General features: G+C 36.5%; 1 protein-coding gene across 1 annotated transcript in view; it reads right to left on the reverse strand.

Moving 5' to 3' along the window:
- The window catches only part of Sos1 (son of sevenless homolog 1 (Drosophila)), a gene marked incomplete at its 5' end in the record, with an annotated part of 74377 nt that overhangs the window by 32302 nt on the left and 17170 nt on the right, over positions 1-24905 (reverse strand). The window contains 7 exons of the mRNA XM_005391044.2: positions 3332-3987; positions 4757-4884; positions 14891-14989; positions 15067-15177; positions 19355-19498; positions 21234-21443; positions 22898-23062. Of these exons, the coding sequence (XP_005391101.2) occupies positions 3332-3987; positions 4757-4884; positions 14891-14989; positions 15067-15177; positions 19355-19498; positions 21234-21443; positions 22898-23062 (1513 nt within the window). The remainder of the gene's footprint in view (positions 1-3331; positions 3988-4756; positions 4885-14890; positions 14990-15066; positions 15178-19354; positions 19499-21233; positions 21444-22897; positions 23063-24905) is intronic.

The following is a 24905-nucleotide window of genomic DNA, read 5'->3' on the forward strand; positions in this document are numbered from 1 at the left end:
GTTAAGTGAACAAGCCTTACAGTGTAACTCAAATAATCTAACAGTTAACTCTGTGAGTTTTGTATGCCATAACTATTGAAAGCTGCTGGCAGATTTGGTATAACAATAACATATTTGTGACAAAATAGTCAATTAAATTTCAACATTCAGTTAATTTCCAAAGGGCTGAGGATATAGCTCAGCAGCATAGCACCTGCCTGGCAAGCGCAAGGCCCTGAGTTCGATTCCTGGTACAAAAACAAACAAACAAACAAAATCAATTGAATTCCAAAAGAAAAATGTAAAAAAATTAGGTACACCACTTCTAAAACCAATACTGACATTTTAAAAGAAACTACTGGAAGGAATTTTTAGAAAAACGAAAATAACCTCATCAATTTAAATTTTAATACACTTAACTTGGGCAAAGTTCTATACATTTAGAAATTTAAATGCTACATTACTTTTAAGTAAAACTATGCAAAATATTACTCTGTTCAAAGCTGAGAATGGATATAAAAGAAAAATTATCAGAAGTAATTAATAGCATCATAACGTAAGCGTTGTGCCAGGCTTTGGCCAGCATTGTGTGCGTTAAAGAACAAAGATTGCCAAGACAACAGAATAGCTATCTGGTTGTAAGTTTGCTTTAAAGTGTACTCACTCGAAAATGAAAGACACAGTTCTCCAGAAGGGAAATATTTAGCTGCAGTTCTGTAACTGTGTATTAATAATCATGAATCAATTATATGAAATAAAGTTTAAAGAACATTTTTATAGATAATGTTTTACAGAAATAATTGGATTAAAATTTTGGAGTTAAAAAAATTTCCAACCCAAATACTACTTTTTGTGATAGCAAACACTAGTAATTCTGTAGCTCTTGTATGTGTGTCTGTGTGAGGCAGGGGAATGTCTGTCCTTATAAACATAGCTAAAAATTGAAGGATTAATTTTATTCTAAGTAGTCTAAGAACCCTACCCCTTGAAAGCTTAAGAATAACTTTATTTAAGGATAAAACGAACAGTTTAGCATGCATTTAAGACTTAAAAACCAAAATAATAATGTGACAAGAAAAGCAATTTGGAGTTTCATAACCTTAAAAATAAGAAGTAGCAAAGAAATAAGTATTTTGTGGTGACAATTTTAGGTGATTTACTAAAACATTTTTATAGTTGTATTCTAGGTCATAAAGAGTAGAGAGAGAGCTGAAGATCAACTAGAAAGGGAGATCACAATTACTGAAAACTGTATAAAACAGTTTTGCATGTAAAAAGGATAATGACCTATTTACTTTTCATGCAGATACTTGGCAGCTTATTTAAATATCCTACACCTTAAAGGTTTTTTTACTTTTTATTTTTGACTCAATAAAATGAACACAATGACTACGAAAGTTTCAAAGTGAAAAATTACAGTAAAATTGGAATCCCAGTCTAGTCTTCTCCTAACCACACTGCACATGTCTCAGCTACTGCTTACCACGCTACCCAATGACACATGATCAGATCAGTGACACTGTGGCACATGATCAGAGAACCCACTGTTGTGAAAACAGACTGTGGGGTGTAGTGGCTCGTGCTGTGACCCTTGCTGAGCAGCAGGATCCCAAGTCTGTGGCCAGCCTGTGGGCAACTCTGTAGGACCGAGATATATGAATATAATGAAAGAGATTATAAAGTGGTGTGAGATCACTGTCAAAAATGTTATTTTAACTTAATTTCCTTTTTTGACTCCAATAGTTTCCTTTCTTGCAAGATGAGCTGTGTAGTTTCCATGTCAATAAATAGGTGTGATTGTATATTTAATAAACTATACAGATTAATGTTGTTGGATGCTATTTATCTTTACCGAAGCAGGTAAGTTAATGGGTATATTTAAAAGTTCAACTGATGCCGGAAGAGTTTAGAGAGAGAACTGAAGGTTCAATTAGACTTCGAAAATGGAAGAAAATTTTCCCCAGAAACACATTTCCTACAATGAAATACAAATATATTTAGACAAGAAGTATGGAGTAGAAGCCTAACTTGCACATTCGATTATTTAAGGACAGCATTTAAGATTTAATTTGATTTGGGGCTGGGGATTTAGCTCAGCGGCACAGAGCTTGCCTGGCAAGCACAAGGTCATGAGTTCGGTTCCCAGTAAAACACCAAAAAAAAAAAAAAAAAAGATTTAATTAGATTTTACATGACTTTCGTGCCTTTGTAATAAAAACATCCATTGAAGATGGATTTATATTTATATTTACGAACAGTTTTCACATCCACCACTTCATTCTTTCCAACAACATATTAAAGTTGCTGTTTGATGTTGAGGTTTGTTCTGGTTGTCTGTCTGTCTAATTGAGCCCCAGACCTTCACACTGACCTATACTCCCAGCCTTTTTACTTTTTATTTTGAGACAGGGTCTCACTAAGTTTGCTAGGCTGGGCTCAAACTTGCAGTCCTCCTGCTTCAGCCTCCTGGAGTGGTAGGATTTCAGATGTGCACCTCCACGTCCAGCTAAATGCTGAGCTTTGAGATGACAAACTACTGCTGTGGGACCATTAAGAGACTGATGAAGTAAAGGTACAAAGTCCAAATTCAGCGCTCTCTCCGTCACACCACCAATCTATGAAATTTTAATGATCAAATTTCCTATTACGTAGGGAAGTTGAAGGTTGATGAACAAATGATCATGTTACTTTACTGAAGAAATAGAATTACTTTCAAAGTAATGATTATATATGTTCCTTATCATTACCTTTGATTCTGCCGATAGTAATCTTTCTGCTAGTTTGGACAAGTCTGCTTCTAAACACTGCTCTGCTAACATGAAACTTAAAAAGTGTTTTCTTAAGGAACATCAGTAATTACAAATAATGACTGAGAACTTAAATGGCTTCCAAGGTGCTAAGTTTAATACATTAGGAATGGAAATGGAGAAAAAGCAATGTTGTGCATATACATCTTTACTACCAGCACAGTTCTGCTTACGGACGAACGCTAAGATTTTTGCATTACAATCTCAATAACGGAAAGAGAAGAAAAAAGAGACAAAGGAATAAAAAACTTTCTAGACTCCAATGATGATTTATTACTGATTTTAGTTTTGTTTCTGTTGCTTTCTAACTGGGAAATTTCGCCACGTGAGCTCATTTTCTTATCTGTGATTCTAACTGCATGGTTTGAAATAATGAAAAGTGTAAACTTGCAAAGAAACAAAGTAGGGGTTTAATCAGAGTGCACTTCGATAGAGCAGAGGCCTGTGGCCGTTGCTGGCGTATGCTCTAGTTTGGGCATCATGCCAAAGCAGCAGCACAGCCTGAAGCAGGACAGCAGAGGGACAGGCGGCTGCACAGCCCTTACCTGCGTACATGTGGTACGTGAGCCTCTCTATAAGCTTCACAACAGTTCCTGCTTTGATAATTGGGATCCCGGCCTTGGGCTGCATGCTCTCTTCAAATATAATGTTCTCTTCAGAGTCAGGCTCTGCAAACCTGTACACCTCGGCACTAGGCAGCCTCATCTGCTCCTCCTTCTCTTCCTGCAGCATTGTGACATCGAGCATCCTCTCCAGTGTGCTCCGGTACTGTAAAGATATCAACGCTGCCATCCAATTGTTTTTCTCTTCAGCTGACTTGGCAGAAAATATAACACTATTTTCATCTTTTAGAATTATTTCAAAAGCATGTTTGTATTCATTGGTGTCATCTTTATCATTAATTTGTACCTTTCGCATAAAAAACTTTTCTTTAAGACGATATTCTGCATTGCTAGCACCAGGAAGTCTTGGCTGCCCATGGTTTGATTTACAGCAAATCATTAAGCCATCAAAAAGAAATATGTGTCTCTCGTGCTTGGCTCCCACACGTGTAAGAGTCCCTTCCATTATGAACTCATTGCAGCACTGTCCAATATCTTTCCCCTCCCAGCCATCAATATTCTTCTGGATCTCGTTCATCTTCTTGATTGCCAGTTGTTTCCCCTTCATTTGCTGACTATAAAACCGACATGCAGACTCACTGTGAATAAAGGAAAAGACACTATTAGTACACAGATGACAGAGAATCTAAAGTTCATGTAAACAGGGGGAGGGTGAAAGCGCATTTTAAAAAGTCACATTGGTAAAGTACTCACTAATTCCCCAAGTATTAGTATTACACAGTTTTGGAAATTAAAGCAACACAGAATTTTCTTTCAGTGCTCTAAAAAGAACAGTGACTACTGACAAAATTCCACCCCATAAATTCAGCTACAGGATGATTATTTCTACCTTGGCTACTAACTATTTAGAATGAGAAATATTAAAAAGTAGCCCAATATAGTGGAAAAAAGTAGTTTAAGAGATTAAAATAAATTATTTAGATGTTTAAATGGACAAGACCCAAAGCTAAAAAGAAGCACATATTATAATTAGAAAGTGGAAGCAAGGTTATCTGAATTAATGCCTCGAGTTATATAATCCCTAAAATAAAGGACACTACTAATTTTACTTTGACAGAACAATGAGCTGACATAAATCTACCCGATACATTTTGCTCTATCTCTTCTTTAGCTTACCAGTTGATTCTCAGGAGATCTTGTCTGGGAGTATGCAAGGAAAATGCACAAATATGAAAGGTTTTTCAAACAATAACAAATTCTCTTGGCTTTGATGTCACTTCCTCTGAAAGACCAAGCTTGTCACTAGAACTATTTTCTTCATTGTTTACTGAGGCGGGAACTGGGTTCCCTGGATTTCTACCACTATATTCAGGGTGAGAAGATATTTTAAAAAGTGAGAATATTCACCTCAGTCTTCGTTTTGCAAGACTTTTAGAACATATTTTTTCCATACCACTTTGAACATTAAGCAAAGCTGTTATTGCTTGTTTCAAACATTCCTTGTCTTCTTGATCTTCGCTCTTTTCCTCTAACTGCTGTAAAACCAAAGGGACAAATTTGAGCCAGTAACACAGTTTTGGACAAGACAATATGCTGATTTTATGTAAGGATAAAAATAAAATTCATTTAACTCCTTCTTCCACAGTAATTTTAAATGTCAAAAATTCCATTCTTTTAAAAAGTATTTTTCTTCCTTGTGTATTATCATCTATATTAACGTGCAGTCACATTTTCCACATTAAAAACAAAGCAACAGCAGCATCGTTAAAATTGAGTACATCTTGTGACAAGCAGTACTATGTACGTTCTCAAGCTGCACATTACTCAAAAGCAATGACAGGCATAAACTGTCTATTTATCACAGGACTTAGCAGTGGCACATAGATGAGTTTTTAAAATTTTTTAAGTGTAGACTTTGGTCTTAGGTTTCTGAGTTCTATAATAATTACCCTTGCAGGTTACTGTGATAATAAGGAAGATAAATATACAGGAGGGTGCAATATGGTGGAAAGGAACCTTATTTTGACTCTTCGTATGACCCCAGAGCAGTGCTGGCAAACCTCTGCGCTCTCAGTGCTAACAAACAGCCAGCTGCAGCATGCCATAGGTTCTCGGGGTGCTCGCCACCACTGCCCGAGGGCAAACTTCTTGATCTCTGAGCCTTACTTTTCTCTTCCCCAAAGAGGTTTCTAAAAAGCTGCTGTGTCTATTTTATGGGGTTGATATTAGAAGTCAAAGCATTTTGCAAATGGTACAACAATGTAAAAGTAAGTTATCTTTGTCCTTCTGCTACAGAATTCACAGCATTAGTGTCGTGAAGAATTTTGTCAGTATCTACATGTGAAGATACTGAATAAAGCTAGGAATAAAAATACACATTTATGAAACTCCACCACATTTTCCATTAGTGGCAAGCAGCTACATATGCCAGAGAGAAACTGTCCTTTAAAAGTACTAAATCCTCCTTAGCTACTAATTACCAATACAAGGTAGCTTTAATTCAAGCGAGCGATAAACAGAAGTATGAATGACAAGTGATAGTAGTTCAATAAAATTTTAAATCTCTTTCTAGCTACTAAAAAGGAAAAGTTAGGAAGAAATATTTTGTCAGTGGAGCTTTTATACATTTACCTAAGAATACCTTAGAAGACACTTGAGAAATATAACCATAAAATATTCGAGGTAATTACAGTATTAGTATTCTAATGATTTTGCATTATTGCCAGAAATTCCTTAAGGATAACATAGTCCCTTCTCCCTTTTCCTTTCAAGTGATAAAAATTTGTTACCACCCACACCCCCCCCCCCGTGAAAAGTAAACAGATTTCTTAATGTTTCAAACCATTTTTATAAAAATAACTTAAAATATTCTAATGCTCAAGTATTTCAAAAGTAATACTACAATGTAAAGTCTATTTAATATTCAGCTTTCATTTTCCAAATTTCTTATTAAAAATTTACCGTACTTTCCAATAGATACCTATATTTTAGAAAAGTATTCAGTCTCGGTTGTGTCAAGTAAAAGAAAAATTTGTGCATGATAATTCCCAACTTAAAATGGTAATAAAAAGATATTTTCTAAAAGATAAGAAATTTCGGGGCTGGGGATTTAGCTCAGTGGCAAAAGCGCCTGCCTGGCAAGCTCAAGGTCGTGAGTTCGGTTCCCGGTACCGGAGAAAAACCAAAAAAAAAAAAAAAATAAAAGATAAGAAATTTCAAAAATATAAGCATTAAAGCAATAACTTAAAAACAAACAACCCAATAACTTTTACTTGCAGCATTGCTTTTCACTATGGACAGCTAAAAAGGCCTGGGCTAGCACATAGAGAGAGAGACAAGTTTTAGGTAAGTGGGCATTACTGGTAGGCTGAAGGCTGGATGCTGGGTAATCTCGCAAAGTCCTTTCTATCCTGTAATGTTAAACTACTTGCCTGTCACATGGCAGAATTTTTGGTGACAAATAGTTAACATTATCAAGTGTAAAAGGCAGCAGATAAAGCCGAAAGCTGTATACATTAAGAAAAGGCAATTTAACGGAAACACTGAATGAACAGTTTACTATTCATGGCAATGAACTATTTTACTATTTTGAGCTGAGAATTCAATCACTCAAGAGTAAAGTCTGGAGATAGTCACGTCAGTAAGATACAGGGCAGTTTTTCAGTCTTAAGACATGAACAGTTAATAGAATGCTGAACGTGGTTATTTTGCCCTTGATGTTTTTATACTGGGTTACTAATTCAGGCAAACATACACAGATCAAACAATATTCGAATGCAAATTTTAAAATTACAGAAGAAAAATCAATTTAGAGATGCATTTGACTTTAATGGGCTTAAAAATATTGTTAATATTTTAAGAACTATAAACTCTTTTTTTTTTTTTTTTTTGGTTTTTCTCCGGTACCGGGAACCGAACTCACGACCTTGCGCTTGCCAGGCAGGCGCTTTTGCCGCTGAGCTAAATCCCCAGCCCCTAAGAACTATAAACTCTTAAACTGTATTTCAAATCCATAAAATCTTTCTGAGGAAATTTAGGTAAACATCTAAAATAAATTTTATTATAATAAATAACCTTTCTTATAAGCATTCTTTGCCTCTGACTTAAACTGGATACTGGTGCAGAATAATTCACACTAACTACTATCAAAGGGGTGGCTTATTGTTGCTACCAAAACAAATCAGCACTAATTAGTATGTAAATGAAAGTCAACAAAGCAGCATTCTCTTTTTCCAATGATATTCAATACCGTGCTTTTCAGGAGTGCTTATTTAATAACACTGTGCAATAGCAACTATTTAATTTTACAAGTGCTAATTTAGTTTTTTTAAAAAATCAAGCCCTAAGATTATACTGCCATTTGTTAATTTGTACTTAACCTCAACTAATCTAAGGAATTGTATTCTAAAGTACAGTAAAAACTCTTCTATGCTATAGAGATGATAACATTTACCTTTCCACAGGAAGGAAGCCACTTTTACCAGTGACTTGGGGGGGGGGGGGGGGTGTCCCTCAGAAAAACAGAGCTGGACATCGAGTATATCTGCAATTCCAGCTACTATTTGAGAGAGCTACTACTTGACAGTTTGAAGCAGGAGGATCGTAAGTTTAAGCCCAGCCTGGACACTTTAGCAAGACCCAGCCTCAAAATACAATACAGTACATGGAGATGTGGCTCAGTGGTAGAGTAGCTACAGATTCAATTCCCAGTACTACCCCCAAAACCACAACAACAAGAGGAAAGCAGGGAAGTAGCAGTTAATACATTCTATCTGCAATAGGCACGTGCAGTATGTCCTGTGTATCTCCCAGGAAACCCTAGAAGACAGATGGTAATAAACTTAAGGAGCTGTCAAGGGAAAAGATAATTACAGTGGTATTTAGGAGAAGAATGAAACTCAAGATTATTTTAGACATAAATTGTGCTTGATGCAATTTCTAGAGGTTAATTTCACCCACTCACATAGACTGGCTTTCCTCTGTTTAAAAATGGGAATATATGAATTCCTAAGTTTTATTTCTAGAAACTAACGTGACATATAAAATTAATACCATGTACAGGATGGCACAGATAGGCAACCAGAACCCAAAATTCTTGACTGTCCAAAGACCTTTTACCTACTTAACAGTTTACCCAAGTGTCACTCAGGCAGTGTGTTTGTTTATGTACTGACTATCCCAAGCGTCAGGCAGGCAGGTGTTATTTCAGCCAGTGGACTCTAGTATTGAATACATTTGATATGATTATCATTTTCATATTTCCTGTTATATTATAAAAATTAACAAAAAATATGCAGTTTTTGGTCATCTAAACTGGTAAGTGGTTAAATGTAGTATCCAAATAACTGAAATGACTTTGAAAACTCTATTTAGAAATAAGATCTTTGCAGATGCAATCAAGTTGAGGTGAAGTCATGCTGGGTTAGGGTTGACCTTAAACCCACTGCCCTGGTGTCTTCGTAAGCAGAGAAAGGAAAGGGAGAGCGGGACACAGAAACACAGAAGGGAATGTGAAGTTGGGAAGAACTTGATGTGAAGCTGGAGGCCAACCTTGGAGCGCTGCTGTTTCTACGTCAAGGAACATCACAGACTGCTGAGCAGGCAGCAGGGATTCTTTCCTAGATCCTCCGGCAAAAGTAGGCCCTGCCTACGCCCTAATGTCAAACTTACATCCTCCAGATCTGTGAAATAATTTCTATAGTTTTTAAGCCACCCAGTCTGTGATATTTTGCGATGGCAGTCTTAGAGAACTAAAACATTAATGTCTATCTAACAATACAGATCTCTACCAGATTTATAAAATAAGAGGAACTTACTTTTCCCTGAGTTACATAGGTCCAGCATACTAGAGAAGAATAGAGTATCTTTGGGAGACTAATTAGCTCAAAATTATCCTGGATGATTTCTTTCTAATGTTTATCTGGGTATACCTTGGGGAGATAAAATATATCTAAGAAGAAAAAGTTAACGTTTTTTGTTGAACCACACAGTGATTTGTTAACTTTTATAATACTACTGGTCAGCGTATTTACTCTGTCCTGAGAAACAAGTCTAAATTTGTTTAATAAAGCAAATTAAACTTCACATAGAAAAATCACATTATTGAAGCAGTGTGGTTTTCTAAAGTATATGAAGGGCTTTTTACTCTCATAAAACATTACCTTTTCAAATTAGCGTTCAAAGATCTGACTGCTTATTTAGCTGAAAAAGTATTTCTTCAGCTTCAATAGTAGTAAAGTCATACTAATTTCCTTTATTTTTTAACTGACATAAAAAATTTCACATCCATGTAACACAACATATGCTTTGATGTATACATACATTTAGAATGGTAAAGCAAGATACTTAATGTGTGCACCACCAAACATTCACTGCTGTGTAGGGTGAGAACACTAACAGTACTATCATGGCCATTTTCCAGAGCATACAAGGTCTGGTGTGGTGATGCACGCCTGTGATCCCAGCTGAGGCAAGAGGATGGCCTGGAGTTCTCGGTCAGCCTTGGGGTTCAAGGTCAGCCTGAACTACAGAGACCCTGTTCAAAGAGCCAAAAAAAAAAAAAAGAAAAAAGAAAAACCGCATACAATATACTGTTATTAATTGTAGTCACTATGATAAACAATAGCTCTCTTGAACTTACTCCTAATTTTTTTCTTGTCTGCTTCCTGGGGCTACAGATTGAATATTTTTAAAGGCAATCCTCTTGCCTCAGCCTCCTGAGTGCTGGGATTATATAGTCGAACACCACTACGCCTGGCCTAGGTAAAATTTTGGGTCCTTTGATGAACATCTCCTCAGTGCTACCATGGCCCAGCCTCTGGGAACCACCATGTTCCTCTGTTTTTATGGGGCTGAAAGTCTTACGCTATGATTAGCTGAACTTTACTTTTTGAAATTGTAAAGGTAGGCATCCTACCTAAGTTCCCAAAATAAATGTAATGATATAAAGTGTACAATTAAATATCCTTTAAAATATACCATATTTCTAGCTGGGCATGTAATCCAGCATTCTGGGAGGCTGAGGCTGGAGGGTTGCAAGTTTAAGCTCAACCTGGGTAAGTTAGTAATTTAGTGAGACCTGGTCTCAAAATGAAAAAAATTATAAAAAGGGGTAGGGATGTAGCTCAGTGTGGTCCTGTGTACTGAAATCACACACATACACACGCACCTGCACACACACACACACAAATACAAAAATGTACAGGAATTCTAAGGAAAACATTTTTTGGCCATTCATTTTCAAACAAGCATTTATCAAATGCCTGAATATGAGCACAGTGTTAGGGATGAGAATGTAAAGATACGTAAGGGCTTGGTTCCATTCCTCATGGAGCACACGTGCTAATGATAAGGCAGGCCTGGGACAAGCTCTGTAAAGAGCTGTGAAGAGAGAGGCACTCAGTGAAAGGTCAGCCTAGGCAACCAAGGGAAATGTGAGAGGAGTCTACACTTGAGCAAACTCTGAAGTTCCCCAATAAAAAGGGGTGTTTGAAGAAGAGAAATTCCATGTAAATGGGGAGGGAAAGGACACGCAAATAGATGGAACTCTGAACACATTTGGAACATCCATGGCCACTAAGAAATCCTTAATGGCTACAGCGTAAGGTATGTTGGATTAAATACTGAGAGACGAAGTTGCAGGGACAGCACCTGCAAAGCTAAAGGATTTAGCCTTTGTGTTACAAATGACAGGAAACCAACTGCCGTTTCCAACTTGGGCATTCCAAGATGTAGAAGGACCACGTAAAGCGGGTGCTACAATGGTCCAGGTGAGAGATGCTCAAGATTTTGACTCAGGCAGTGTCCATGAGAATGGTCTGGTCTCGAGTCATTTCTAGAGGCAAATTGTGAAGATCCCTTAATAAGGGAGAGAAGAACCAATGATGGTGTTATGGCTTCTCATGAAGAGACCCGAGCTGATCAGTAGCGAATACAGGGCAAAGTACAGATTTAGGCAGGTAGGAGAGGGGGGATGTGGTGAGGGAAAAGGGAATCAAATGTTAAGTTTAAGATACCTGCAAAGCTGGGCACACAACTGTAAGCCCTGCACTCGGGAGGCTGAAACAAGAGGATAGTTACAAGTTGGAGGTCAGCCTGGGCTACATGGTAAGTTCAAGGCCAGCCTGAATTGCATAGCAAGACCCTGCCTCCCTCTCCCTAAAAAAAAAAAAAGGATATCTGTAGTACAAGAAAAAAAATTCTAGTGATGACAATACTCAATATTTATGTTCTTTACCATAATGAAGTATTTTTACATACATATTTTGGTTGATAGAACTACTCAGTGATATTTAAGAATTTGATAAATAAGGAAACTAGGGCTCAAAAAGAAGTGACTTGTCTCAGACTACACAGTAGGCTACTGCACTAGGACAGGAGAAGAAAGGGCAGGTGCATATCTAGTTTAATAAGCTTTCAGAAGCCACACTGCTCATAAACTGTGGTTGGTTTCCAACTGTCACTGATGTCACAGGGCTTTGCTGCCACCAGTTGTTCAGTTTTTTTTTTTTTTTTTTTTTTTTTTTCCAATTACTGCTGAGTTTAGAATCACCAAGTTCAGACTGAGATCTGGAATAAAGAGAATTCCCAAAAGAAGAAATTTAGAACTAGTAAGAATCATGTAGTTGGAAACAGATCTTGGACCCTTAAAAGCTGAAAGCTCTTTCAGTTCATCTGATGGAAGAATCTCCATGGTAGCTTCTGTAACTACATAACTTTTATAAATGCATTACATTTTCAATAGATTCCATGGTATACTTGATTTGAAAAATCTTAGAAAATGATTAGATGATTTTATTGTGCAATTTTGCAAAACTTAATATTCTACTGTACATGAACATCTCTAGGAGTGTCAGCAGTGATACAGTGCTTCCAACATATGCCCTCTAGACATCCTTCCCCTTTATTTAGTGTGTCCTGACAATAGCACCCCAGAGAATAAAATTGAAAATACAGCTCAGTGAAAATATTTAAGTCAGCAACATACCAACAAATACAAGTTAAACCTAAGTACGAGCCATGCATTAATGCTGACAGAACACAGAATAAAGAGTGGACTGCGTAGACAAGCTTTCTATAACTTGGGCAATAATATGATTCAGGGATTTACATCTTTAAATCACAAATCTTTTAACTTGCTGAAGGATACACTTACTGTATAAAAGTCTATTACGACAAGTTACAATTTTAGAAATTTTAATTGCCTGATTTCAAGCAATAAGTAATTAAATTCTCTTATTAAATGATTAGGTTCTAAACTGTCATCAAAGCTTTTTTTATTGTATTGTGTGGGTGTGTGTGGTACTGAGGATTGAACCAAAGGTCTTCACACTGATGTACACCCTTAGCCTTTTTTTAATTTTTGTATGTTAAGACAGGATCTTGCTAAATTGCTAAGTTGCCCAGCCTGGGCTTGATCTTGCAATCCTCCTGCCTCTACCTCCAAGAGTGCTAGGATTACAATGTCTGATATCAAATCCAGCATTTTTGTTTTTATTTATAAATTAATTACTGCTTTGAGGTAATTAATATAGGCTTTTGAATCCTTCCAAATTTCAATACAGATTCAGTTAAAAATCTCTTTACTGCAGAAAATATTACAAAGCAGGATTCTACCTAACAAAGCCGTGTCTCTTATGACCGTAGGTATCACAATGACTACCTTTTAAGGCATTAAAAGATTTTAAATGGTATGTTGTTTTCAGTCTTGAACAGATTGCTAACAATGCTGTAATTCTGCCTAGTGATTAAATACCACCCTTTAATTCCCTTACCCCTTTCCCCACTCAAACATTCTTACTTGAGAAATTTAATGGAATGAAGTCCAAATTACTATAATGCAGAGAGATCTGGGAAAATGGAAAGAAAATGTAGGGATGACAGTTTTGCCACTTTATGAAATTTAGAGGTCTCACATTCACACAGCAATTCATTACAGAGAGCCTATAGTCAGTCATCAACTCCTGTACACTGTAAACTTCCAGTAAGGCATTCTCTGTAACAGAACTATACTAACAGATTTGTTATTTGGTGAAACAAATATTTGTTTTAAAAGCTAAAGAAATAATAGGGCTTTTTTGTTTAGTTGGTTGGTTTTAGTTCGGGTAAGAGTGCATTTCTTTTTTTTTTATGTTTGTTCATGTATTTATTGGCAATGTGCACTTCTTTTTAAAATTTAATTAAATTTACTGATACAATTAGTTATATACAGTGATCACATTCATCATAGAGAATTTGTACCTGTACACGATATACCTTGATTTCTTTGTTTTTCCTCCCATTTAAAGTGCATTTCTTTAAAAGGTTTCAGTAAGCAGTTTTAATTGGCGAAGGATTAACCACCAACTCGCAACGATTCATGGAAAGTTTTATTACGGACCACACATTCTCTCCCTCGCTCTACAATCGAAGTGAACCAGAAACACTAACTTCATAAGTGTAGGTCGACTTGCTTTAAATGTTATGTGAAGCATTACACAAACAAAATTAACTGCACTTTCGTTTTTCATCTCCTAGTGCAGTTAATGAAGGGATCTATAGATATGCCTTTTAAATTGTGGAAAACCTACCAAATAAAAACACTTTGTGAATGTAAAATTAAGCTCTCTGAGAGTTTATTAAGTGGTAGGGACAAAAACGTTACAGGTTAAAAAATGACGATAAGAGCCTTTTCCTAAGTGCGTATCAGTTCAGGCTCTCCGCAGGAAGGGGTGTGAGGTTACTGTCAAGCGTCATACTGAGCCAGCACACAAGCAAATGGCTATTTCCCAATTTAAGAAGAAAGCAGTATAAATATATGGCTTGCATTTTCTGCATAGGGCTAGTTCATTAAAGATAAATAAAATCGGACTCTGAGCTACACTACTGAATTATAGTTTGTACGGACTCAGATTTCCTCTTTCCTTAGTTTTAGTGTATAGTAGGAGAAAAAAAGTCAAAACCTTTTCCTTTTGATCAGTGCTTCTGACTAGTTTGAATTATGATGAAATGGGGAATTTTTAATTATATTTTACAAATTTACTGCTTCTAAAGTAAGCAATTTACCAAAGATATTTGCAAACGAGGTATGAAAATTAGGTGAATCAACCTCCCCCATTATTCCAGCATTTTCTTCAAATTATGTCCCTTACCTGAGTCCATGAATCTACTGAGGTCCCAAATGGAGACCTGAATGCACAAATCTAAGGTTTTCAAAAAACAATCAGCCAGGTAAGCAAAAAAACAAAAAAACCACAAGAAAAAATCCTATAATTGCTTTAAAATTCACTGCTAAAACAAGAAAATACACTATTCTTTTGGAGTTTTATTTAATTTGTTTCTTAACTGGAAAAACAAAATGGGTACACACTAGTGTACATAAATAGGCAAATAATAATTTTCAAATGAAGTGATAAAAATTTTCATCGCAGGGCTAGGGACAAAGGTCTGTGGTAGAAGGCTAGCCTAATGTGTTTAAAGCCTCTGGTTAGACTGCCAGCAAAAAGCAAACCAAACAACCTGTCACATTTGAGTATTTTATAAATACAGTAAGAGTTTTCCTACCTTCAGAAGTTCAAAGTAATGTAGACAATGGTAAACAGGGGCTAGAAGTAGCCTGGGTAAAACATATTGAACAGCTTCTTTGAAACCTTCGCCTATTGACTAGAAAAGAAGGTGATTTAATTTTTTTGAAATTTACTTTTTGGACATTGTACATCTTGATTTAAAAATTACTATACCTGCAAATAAAGTGCTGCCCCAGGCTTTGATAACTGACTAAGGAAATGATCATGAAAACCAGGTCGTAAAATATCTCGAGCATACGATTCATATGGATCAAATGCCAGTTCCTTAAAAAATAAAGAAGGTAAAACATAAATACATAATCTTTCTCCAAGGTAAAACATAACTTACCACCATAAACACAAAAGATTAAATTATAAGCTCATCCATGCCAACACAACTGTATATTCCTTTTAAAGCCTCTAATCAAAAATTATGTCTATTAATTATAATTTAATAGAATAAATTAGAGTTAAACAAATTCTTTCTGTTGAGTAGTAGGACCCTTCTGTTCTAAAAGCAGCCAAAACAGCGAGCAGACTTTTGGTTCTAGAACACAACAAACAAAGCTTAACTTGAACAATAATACATCAACAACTAGGTAAAGTATTACTATTAAAATTCTGGGGGGCTGGGGATTTAGTTCAGCGGCACAGTGCCTGCCTGGAAAGCGCGAGGTCATGAGTTCAATTCTCGGTACCGGAAAAAAAACAACAACAACAAAAAATTCTGATCCAAGACATTTACTTTCTCATAGTTTTTTTTTTGGTGGTGGACTTTTACTTTCATATGCCGTAAATAAGAGGAATCAGCTTCTATCATCTAAAATTCAGTGTTACAGCTTTCATAAAACAACAATGTAATTTAATTTTTTTTTTTTTTGTGGCACCGGGAATTGAACTCAGGACCTTGCGCTTGCCAGACAGGCACTTATGCCACTGAGCTATATCCCCGGCCCTCAACAGTGTAATTTAAACTGCCAAAAAGTGTTACTGTCACTATTAGCATGGCCAATCCTCAACTGGCAATTAAAACTAAATTTGAATAGCTATTTTTTAAAAAATATCACTGATTCCTCAGGAAAGAGATAGTAGAGACACTGCTTTTTAGCAGGAGGACAGGGACTGTCTGCTCTTCAACCTGTACCTATTTCAGGCATAAAACTATTGCAAAAATGGTGCTCTAGGTTCTAGTAGGAGCTCATTTCTGTAAAGGGAAATCTAGAAAGAGGAAGAGGGAAACGGGGAGGATAGAGAAGGATTTGGGAAGGAATAATATGACAAATGACTGAAAAATGCGGTGCTTAAATTTATTCCAGTGAAAAACGTATCACTATTAATCCCCATCCAAGTACCCCCCTCGCTTTAAACACTCTTATCCCTTCATTCAAAGTGAAGGGGTGTACTCTGAATGGGGATTAACAGCAACGTGTTTTTATATTGTAATACATTTTTAAAAAATTTAGACACCACATTTTTCAGTTGCCCCTCATATATTTCAACAGAAGTGGACAGAAATATTTCAACAGTACAACAGGAAGGAGTAAGGGATAGAGATGAGAAAGAGGAGTAAAGATTTCATTAGATGTCTGTATCTTGGGCCTCTTTGAATTGTTAGAAATTACTATAGACAGTGAACATGTTTGCCTTCCTCTTCTCTCAATAAGCTCTAGTGTATTAGACTTTTTACAATTATAGAAAAAAGAAAAGATTTGCATAGTGTAGTGGTTTAAAATTACAGGCTTTGGAGCCATAGACACCCAGGTTCCAATTCTGAATTCACTATTAATTGTGTGATCTTCAGCAAACTGTTTACTCTAATTATGCTTCCTCATGGGAAAGTGTGGGTAACACTGACCTCACAGCATTGTTTTAGGAATTAAATATCATATGTAAAGCACTTACACTGCCTGGCCCATACTACACACTGAATAAGTGGTAGCTGGAATTACTCTAGAACAGAGAGTCTCAAGAGAAAAAAATGGACAGTTCACTGAAAATATAAGCAGTCATCATGTAGTGTTATTTTTGAGGGTAAATCTGCAGAATAGCATGCACTTCTAAGAATCTACTTTTAAGTTAACAGATGATTTTTATAGGGGCTGGGGATTTAGCTCAGCGGCACAGTGCCTGCCTGGCAAGCGCAAGGTTGTGAGTTCAATTCCTGGTACCGGAAAAAAACCAAAAGAAAAAAAAAAAGATGATTTTATGATTGATTCATTAGCTAAAATATAACTACAGGGTTCATGGACAAATATAAAAATTTCCAATACATATAATTGACAAGTACCGAGAACAGTCTACCCTAACTAGATCCATCCATCTAGCTAAAAGGAAAAAAGGAGAGCTGAACATTTCATGACACTTTCCTCAGTTTTTTATTTAAAAAATGGATGTAACTGAGCCTTCACAAGTATCTCTTCCCCTGCTAATTTCCACAGGCAGTCACTATCCTGAACTTGAATTTTATCATTCCCCTTTGTTTTTATGTCATAATTAAATATGTATCATGCCTGCTTTCAAACATCACTTGAATACTACACTTAAATGTGGAGCGCTCCCAGGACTCATGTATTGACTGCTTGATCCCCATGCAGCAGTGCTGAGAGGTGGGGCTTTCACAAGGCCGTTACGTCATGGGGAGCCTGCCCCATCCGTGAATCGATCCCCTGACGAGTGCCCGCGTGAATGTGTGAATGCGCTGTTCGGGGGCGGAGAAAGGACACTGGGGCATAACCCAGGAGGGTCTACTCTCATCCCGTCTCCTCCTCTTCCTCTGCTTCCCGGCTGCCACAGCTGAACAGCTCTTCTTCACCATGCCACCTGCCAATGATGTTTGCGCCTTCGAGCCAACCACCCTTGACCGAAACTGAGCCAAAATAAACCGTCTCTCCTTTAAGCTGCTTATTTTGTCCCAGCAACAAAAGTTGACTATGTTATTCTTCTGCAACTGGCTCTTTATATTCAAAGTTGTTTTCAGGATTTACCCATTCTGGATTATTTTGTAGCCAGCACTATTAAAATATTGAGGCTACCAATACGCCTGGTATGTACTCCATTTCTTCATATATTCCTCATGAGTCAAATTATGACTTTTCTTAACGAAAGTCCTACATATCTTTAACTAGGCTTATTACCGTGTGTATGTGTATGTGTGTCTTGCTGTGGATCAATCCCTGGGCTGCATGCATGGTAGGCAAGCACTCTGCCACTGAGCTATATTCTGAGTCCCTAATGAGGTTCCTCACTGAGTACATTACAATCAAGAAGTGAAGGGAGTGGTACCTCAGTTCATGAACTTAATTCTTTCCATGGTTCTGGTCACACATCAGATTGGATGAATTGAATTTGATTTCCCCATAAGGTCAACACTGAATCTAACCACTGAATTTGATACAGTTCTCATCTAATTCGGTTTGGGCCAGAATTGTGGAAAGAATTAAGTTCGTGAAGAGGTACCACTGTATATCCAATGGGTTGTAACTGAGCACAGCAATCTCTCCATTTTTATACGCTGATCTTTTATGTAGCCACTGTCCTGAATTTGACTGTGAGTCCTAATGATATACACATCTTCTTAGATTTGCCGTACAGACCATCATACAGACCACCGGTAGAACACACAGGAGAAATGAAGTGGCAAACAGGACAACGTGGGTTGTTTATTACTTTTCTGTATTTTTGCAGCAGGCTGTACCTCTACTAGAATGCTAAGTAGAAGTAATAATAGCATTCTTTTCTAGTTTCTGAATTCTCCTGTAGTCTGGCCATTACTACATCTCTTTTTTTAACAAGCTTAACACACTGTTATAATAAAAGATAGAGTGGATTTTAAAGTGAAAACAGCGCAAAAGCTAGAAACCTCAGAATTACTGTTAAGGCTAACTTATTAGGACTAGCTCATATATTTTAGTTTTTGAAATATTCAGAGAAGTTTAGCAGATTTTCCACCCTATAAGAATCAATCATCTGGGCCCTGGACAGACTCATCACTTCTGAGTAGCTCATTGTATGAAGGTGGTTTGCTGAATACTTCAGATAGGTTATCTCACTTAGTTTTCACAAAAATCTTGAGTACTATTATTATCATCATCTTGAATAACTAATAAACAGCAGAACTTAGAGTGGAACACAAGTAGTCTGGCCCCAGATTCACATATTTCACTGACTTTTCTTGGCCTTGCTATGAAAGATTTTACAGTAGACCACTAGGTGTCAGCTGTCATGCCTCTCGACTGTAGGATCTGTTTTTCTATAGTGAGAGACCATTTTTTCTGTTTGATAACAGGACAAATGTTTACAATGACCTATGAGGAAAGGGGAAATAACAAATTTAGTAGTCAGCAGTTAGTAATTAATTTATTAATCAGCAGTTTGTAACTATGATTTTGGATCTAAACAAGAATTAAGATTCCCAATTATAATGCAGAAGTAAACTTACACAGAGACTTCTTGGAGCACTCACCTCTGCTAAGTCTTCAAAGCAGCTTCCTACTAAGGGGTGGGGACTGCCTTCATCTGTCATTTCCACAGTGTCCTCCATGTGGCCTAGTAACTTCACACTGAGTTCATGGATGTCTACTATACGACTAAATATATTTTCAACATCCTATTGGGAAGGGCAGGGGGAAATGGATTAATTCAGTTAGGTACAGAACAGCAGACAATTTTTAGCTAGTAATTCATTTTACACTCAAAATTTAACATTGCAGATACATCAGCAAATTTTAATGATTTACAACTATAAATTGAATTAAGAATTTGTTCTGCAATGATGTACAGTGTATAAATACATTCTCTGTGCCAGTGGTCCTGAAACTTTCTGTCAAAGGGCTTCTTCACATTTAAACACTGCTGAAGGGGCTGGGGATTTAGCTCAGCGGCAAAGCGCCTGCCTGGCAAGCGCAAGGTCATGAGTTCAGTTCCCGGTACCGGAGAAAAACCAAAAAAAAAAAAAAAAAAATAAAAAAATAAAAAAAAATAAACACTGCTGAAGACCCAAAAAGTTTTTGCTTAATACCTATCAATAGTTACCATATTAGCAGTTAAAACCCAGAATTTTAAAAACATTTATTTAAAAATAACAATAAACTAACTATATGTTAGCATAAATAATATTTTCATAAAAAAAACAACTTTTTCTAAAACAACAGTAGAAAATTGTACTGTTTCACACTTTGGAAATCTAACACAATTTAAGAGAATACAGTGCGGTTTTCATATCTGTTTTGGTATTCCATGTGAAGAAATCTAGCTTTGTATAGATATGCTCTATCTGAGCTACATATATATCTGTAGGCCTTTTTCATTTTGAGACAAGGTCTTGCTAAATTGCGTAGGCTGGTTTCGAACTTGTGATCCTCCTGTCTTAATTTCTTGAGTAGCTGAGATCACAGGCTACGCCACCACACTCAGCTTATTCTTATATTTCTATTTTTGATTTATTGGATACTAACTTACTGTTCAGACAATAAAACTGTACTGCGTGTTGGGTGATATTTCAGTACTATGTGTGGAAGGATACGTAAGTAATCAAATAACACATATTCAAGATACCCACATGATAAGCAAATGCTCTAACCCTGAGCTACATCTCTAGCCCTTGCGCCTTCATATATTAATGTTTACTCACTGCCATATCTTGAGCTCAAACACCAGCTTCTGTAGTGAGCAGTGCTTCTCCATCAGCCATTTATGGTTGTACAGCTGCGGTTCTAGGAATCACTAGCAGTGTAACCCCTTTAGACAACCTCACCTGCTTCACTCAGCATTCTCTCAGGTCCCAGTTAGGTTACTGTGATTACTTCTGTAAGACCAGGGGTCCCATGTCTAAATGTCACTGTTACTGGGCCCTTCCTTTGTCTTCCCACTACTGCTGTCGTGTTCTAGTATGGATACTACCATTTTGTAATACAATTAAAATTTAGGTTTACATCACTACATTGGCTAAACCTGAGGGAAGAAACTGTTGCTTATTTATCTCTGAATCCCTGTGGCTAAGCACAGTGCCTGACAGTACAGTGTGCACTGATGCAGCATTGGTTAAATGACTCCAACGAGCCAAAGAAAAACTCTCTTCCACCTAAGTAAGAGGGGTCTGCTTTTAGGATACATGGAAGAGTCTGTGAATTCATTTTCACTGACATAGTCACTACTTTATAGAGTGTGTCTTTCAATTTCTGGTGTGTGATCTCTTGAAAGCGTTGTGGCACCTTCTTTGTGATCATGGACTAAACCCCACAATTTAAAAACCTGACAAGTTAGTTAAGCATGAACTATACAAATTCAAATTTAAGTGGTCATGCAAATTTAACAGCACAATGACAAACATGAAATATACTTACGTTGGCTGAAAACAACTTGGAATTGGAGACAAAGGGCTCTCTAAAAACTTTTATAATTAGATTTAGTTCCCTTATATATTGTCGAATTTCTGCCATAAATGCTTTTACCAAATCATAGTAGGTTTGTTCTCCTGAGGTGGAAGGCTCCTCATCGGTTAGAGATAATATATTTATATCTTCTACATCTTGATGAAACATATCCATCAATACCTGTAGAGTCAGATTTTTAAAAGTATAAAATATGAATCCATAGGCAAATTGAAAAGTAAATGCCCTAAGAAATACTTTAAATAAAGTTCTTAAATGACATAAAAGCAGGTATGCAACTGTCTTCTTTGGGCTACATTGCCACCACCTCCTCACAGCTCCTTTGGAGTTTCTCCAAAACAGAGTTCTGTATCTGATCTCGTACGTGCCTCCCACAAGCTCACTGTCAGTAACAGCACGTCCGTCTCTCTTGCTAACCGTTACTTCTGACTCCCAGACCCTGTACTGAGTTTCTGAGTTGGTGCCCTCTGTTCTGCACCTGCCATCCTCATTGCAACCCATGTCCTCTCTCATGTTTGAGCATAATTCTTTGAGTCTTCTACTTGGCCTATTTTCCTAAATTTGTTGGAGATAAAATAAACCCTGTTTTCTCCAAAAGGTTTACCTAAAAAAAAGTTTAAAACTCATCTTTCCCTTCTTTGCAAACTTATGGCAAAATCATCTGAATAAGATTACCTGCCTTAGAGATGTATTACAATGACCAAATGCAGTAAACCAAGCATATGCTTAACTTTCAATAAAAGTTCTCTTAATATTGTTGCTGCAACACTATACAAGCAAGAATAAAAGCTAGATGTTGAAATAACTCTATTGGTTAATGTTTTTATATTTTCAAAAATTGTTTTCAAATAAATCTATAACCTTTTTCGGCGGGGTGTCTGGAGACAGGTCTCACTATGTAGTTGAGACGGGTCTTAAATCTCACTATGTAGCTCAGGCTGGCCTTGAACTCAGGGCGATCCTCCTGCATCAGCCTCTCAAGTGCTGGGATTATAGGTGTTCACCATGATGCTACTCTTTAACATTCTAAATCTTCCAATTCAAATAAAATTTTAAGAAATTTCACTATTAAGATATTATTACTATAATTAACCCTAGTTATAGCAATACATAAGAAAAAACTATGGTTTTTTTTTAAAAACTATGTTTTAACATAGTCTTAAAAAACTAGAAAAAACTATGTTTAAAATGTTTAAACACATTTTAACATGATATAGCTAATATCTTATTTCTATAAACTGGTATCTTGAATATGTGTTATTTCATATCCTTCCACACATAGTACTGAAATATCACCCAACACGCAGTACAGTTTTATTGTCTGAACAGTAAGTTAGTATCCAATAAATCAAAAATAGAAATATAAGAATAAGCTGAGTGTGGTGGCGTAGCCTGTGATCTCAGCTACTCAAGAAATTAAGACAGGAGGATCACAAGTTCGAAACCAGCCTACGCAATTTAGCAAGACCTTGTCTCAAAATGAAAAAGGCCTACAGATATATATGTAGCTCAGATAGAGCACGTTCTTATCATGCACAAGGTCCTGGGTTCCAACCCCAGCACCACCACCAAAAAACCCTCCACAAAACAAACAAAACAGAAGCTCAGTTTCCTACCTTGTCTGCACACATTGCCACTTTAATGTCTTGTTTTGTAATTTCATAATGGCGGATATTTCTCACATAATTCCCCACCAGCTTTAAAATGTCTGCAGAAATATATTCTAATACTGCTACTATGTAAACAGAAACCTGGTGGTCAATTTTATAACCTAGGACCTCCTGCAAATTAAAAGCAAAGCATAAATATCATACTGTACATTTAATACTCTGATAAAAACACGAAACATGCAACTTAGCTTAACTTTCACTGAGAACTGTGATTGTCAACCGATAGCTATAATTTCTTAAGTGGTTCAATTATGAATCATATACGTATTATGATTGAGAAATATAAAGTAAGGAAAAGCAAGGCAAAACTACCCTTGTTCATAGACAAAATATTTGAAAAGTATACATTACTAAGTAGATAATCCCCAAGTCTGGTACAGGGGGGCAAGAGTTCTTTGTTACCTAAGTAAGAATACCTGGAAGTAACGACGACAAATGAGTGAATTTGTTATTGATATCCAGGAGTGTTTATTAGTCTTACACTGCTATCACTTTCCAAGGACTTGGGCTCCCCAAAACTTTCACGGCACTTATCTGGTATCCTTAGCTGTTTCTATGAAAGAAAATTCATGCTATGTCCTACTGAATGATGGCAGTTACTAAGAGCATATTAGATAGTTCCATTATTAAACCTCAAAGAGAGTATGACCTTCTGTGGAACTGACTAGTTCCTGAAAGGAGAGCAAATTCTAACTAATCCAGGTAAGGGGGGAAACGTTTGAAATAAGTTTACTATAAGTTGGGGACAGACTGCATTTACCTTTCGTAGTGATATAAAACTATTAACTGCATCATGATAAAGATGTGCCAATAAGTTAAAATGATATCCACAATTATATTATAAAACTCAAAAGTTAGGATGATTAACATGCACACATCACAACCTGCTAGTTCTCTTACTCTAATCGAAGTACAGTGAATGAAAATCTTGAAAAAGGAATTATAAAGACATATGCAATTATTAAAACTTTAGTATCTTTCTATACCTTGCAATTCCTTCACACCTGTCGTTAGGAAAAGGTAGATATTTCTATTCAAACACCAAGTGCAAAATATAACTTTTGACAGTCTTAAATGTTGATCATCTAAGTGTTTAGTCTTACATTTTGTTGTTTTAAATTTAGAAACCCTTCTTAGTGAATGTTTGCAGTGTATAATGACTGCATTTATCAAAGGGAGCTGGCACCTGCGCATAGCACATATCCATTCTTTCAGTTCCCGGCCCTCCCTCTCCCCTCTCCCCCATCTCTTACTCAGTCTTAGAGTTTGGACGTGAAGACCTAGATTTCCTAACACAAACACTATCACTGGGACTGCTGGAACCCAGACCAGGGAGGTACTTAATCACGTTCTATCTCTGCTATCTCACTTAGAAACTAGAGGTAATAATAATAATTTTGTTAAAAAACAAAACTCAGAGGCAATATATGCCAGCAGTAGCATTTTGCCTACATTACAGTGTATGCAAAATTTTGAAGTCTAAAATATTAGGGTGTTAATTATTGTAATAACTATTTTTGTCGTGAGTTAATCAAAAGTTGGTTCAATATAGTAAATAAGACAGAAATAGTATTAGTAGGGTTTCCTGTAGTTACTCTATTAGTGCTACAGAGACTACACTGACTGATTTGAATGGTAAGTAAGACAGGCTAGTTTAGAAAATCTTCAGGGAATTTCTGGGTTTTCTTTGGGGGGCTGGCAGGGATTTCTGTTTAAAAGATTAGAATAGACCTATATCAATTACACAAAAGTTCCTACATAAATGTCCCATGTCCAGCTTGCAGCATTTTTTGGTCCCTCCCCTTTTTTTGAGTGAAGAGGAATTGTCTTTGGCTGCATACAAAATATGTAATGCATATAAGTAACAAAACTGTATTTTTTCTTTTAATGTTTAAAAGGTGGTGGATTTGGGGAAGGTAGGCTGCGAGTTGGACACAGGACATTAATATAACAG

This window comes from Chinchilla lanigera, unplaced genomic scaffold, assembly GCF_000276665.1.
Source record: "Chinchilla lanigera isolate Chin_1 unplaced genomic scaffold, ChiLan1.0 scaffold00040, whole genome shotgun sequence".
In the NCBI taxonomy this organism is placed as follows: Eukaryota; Metazoa; Chordata; class Mammalia; order Rodentia; family Chinchillidae; genus Chinchilla; species Chinchilla lanigera.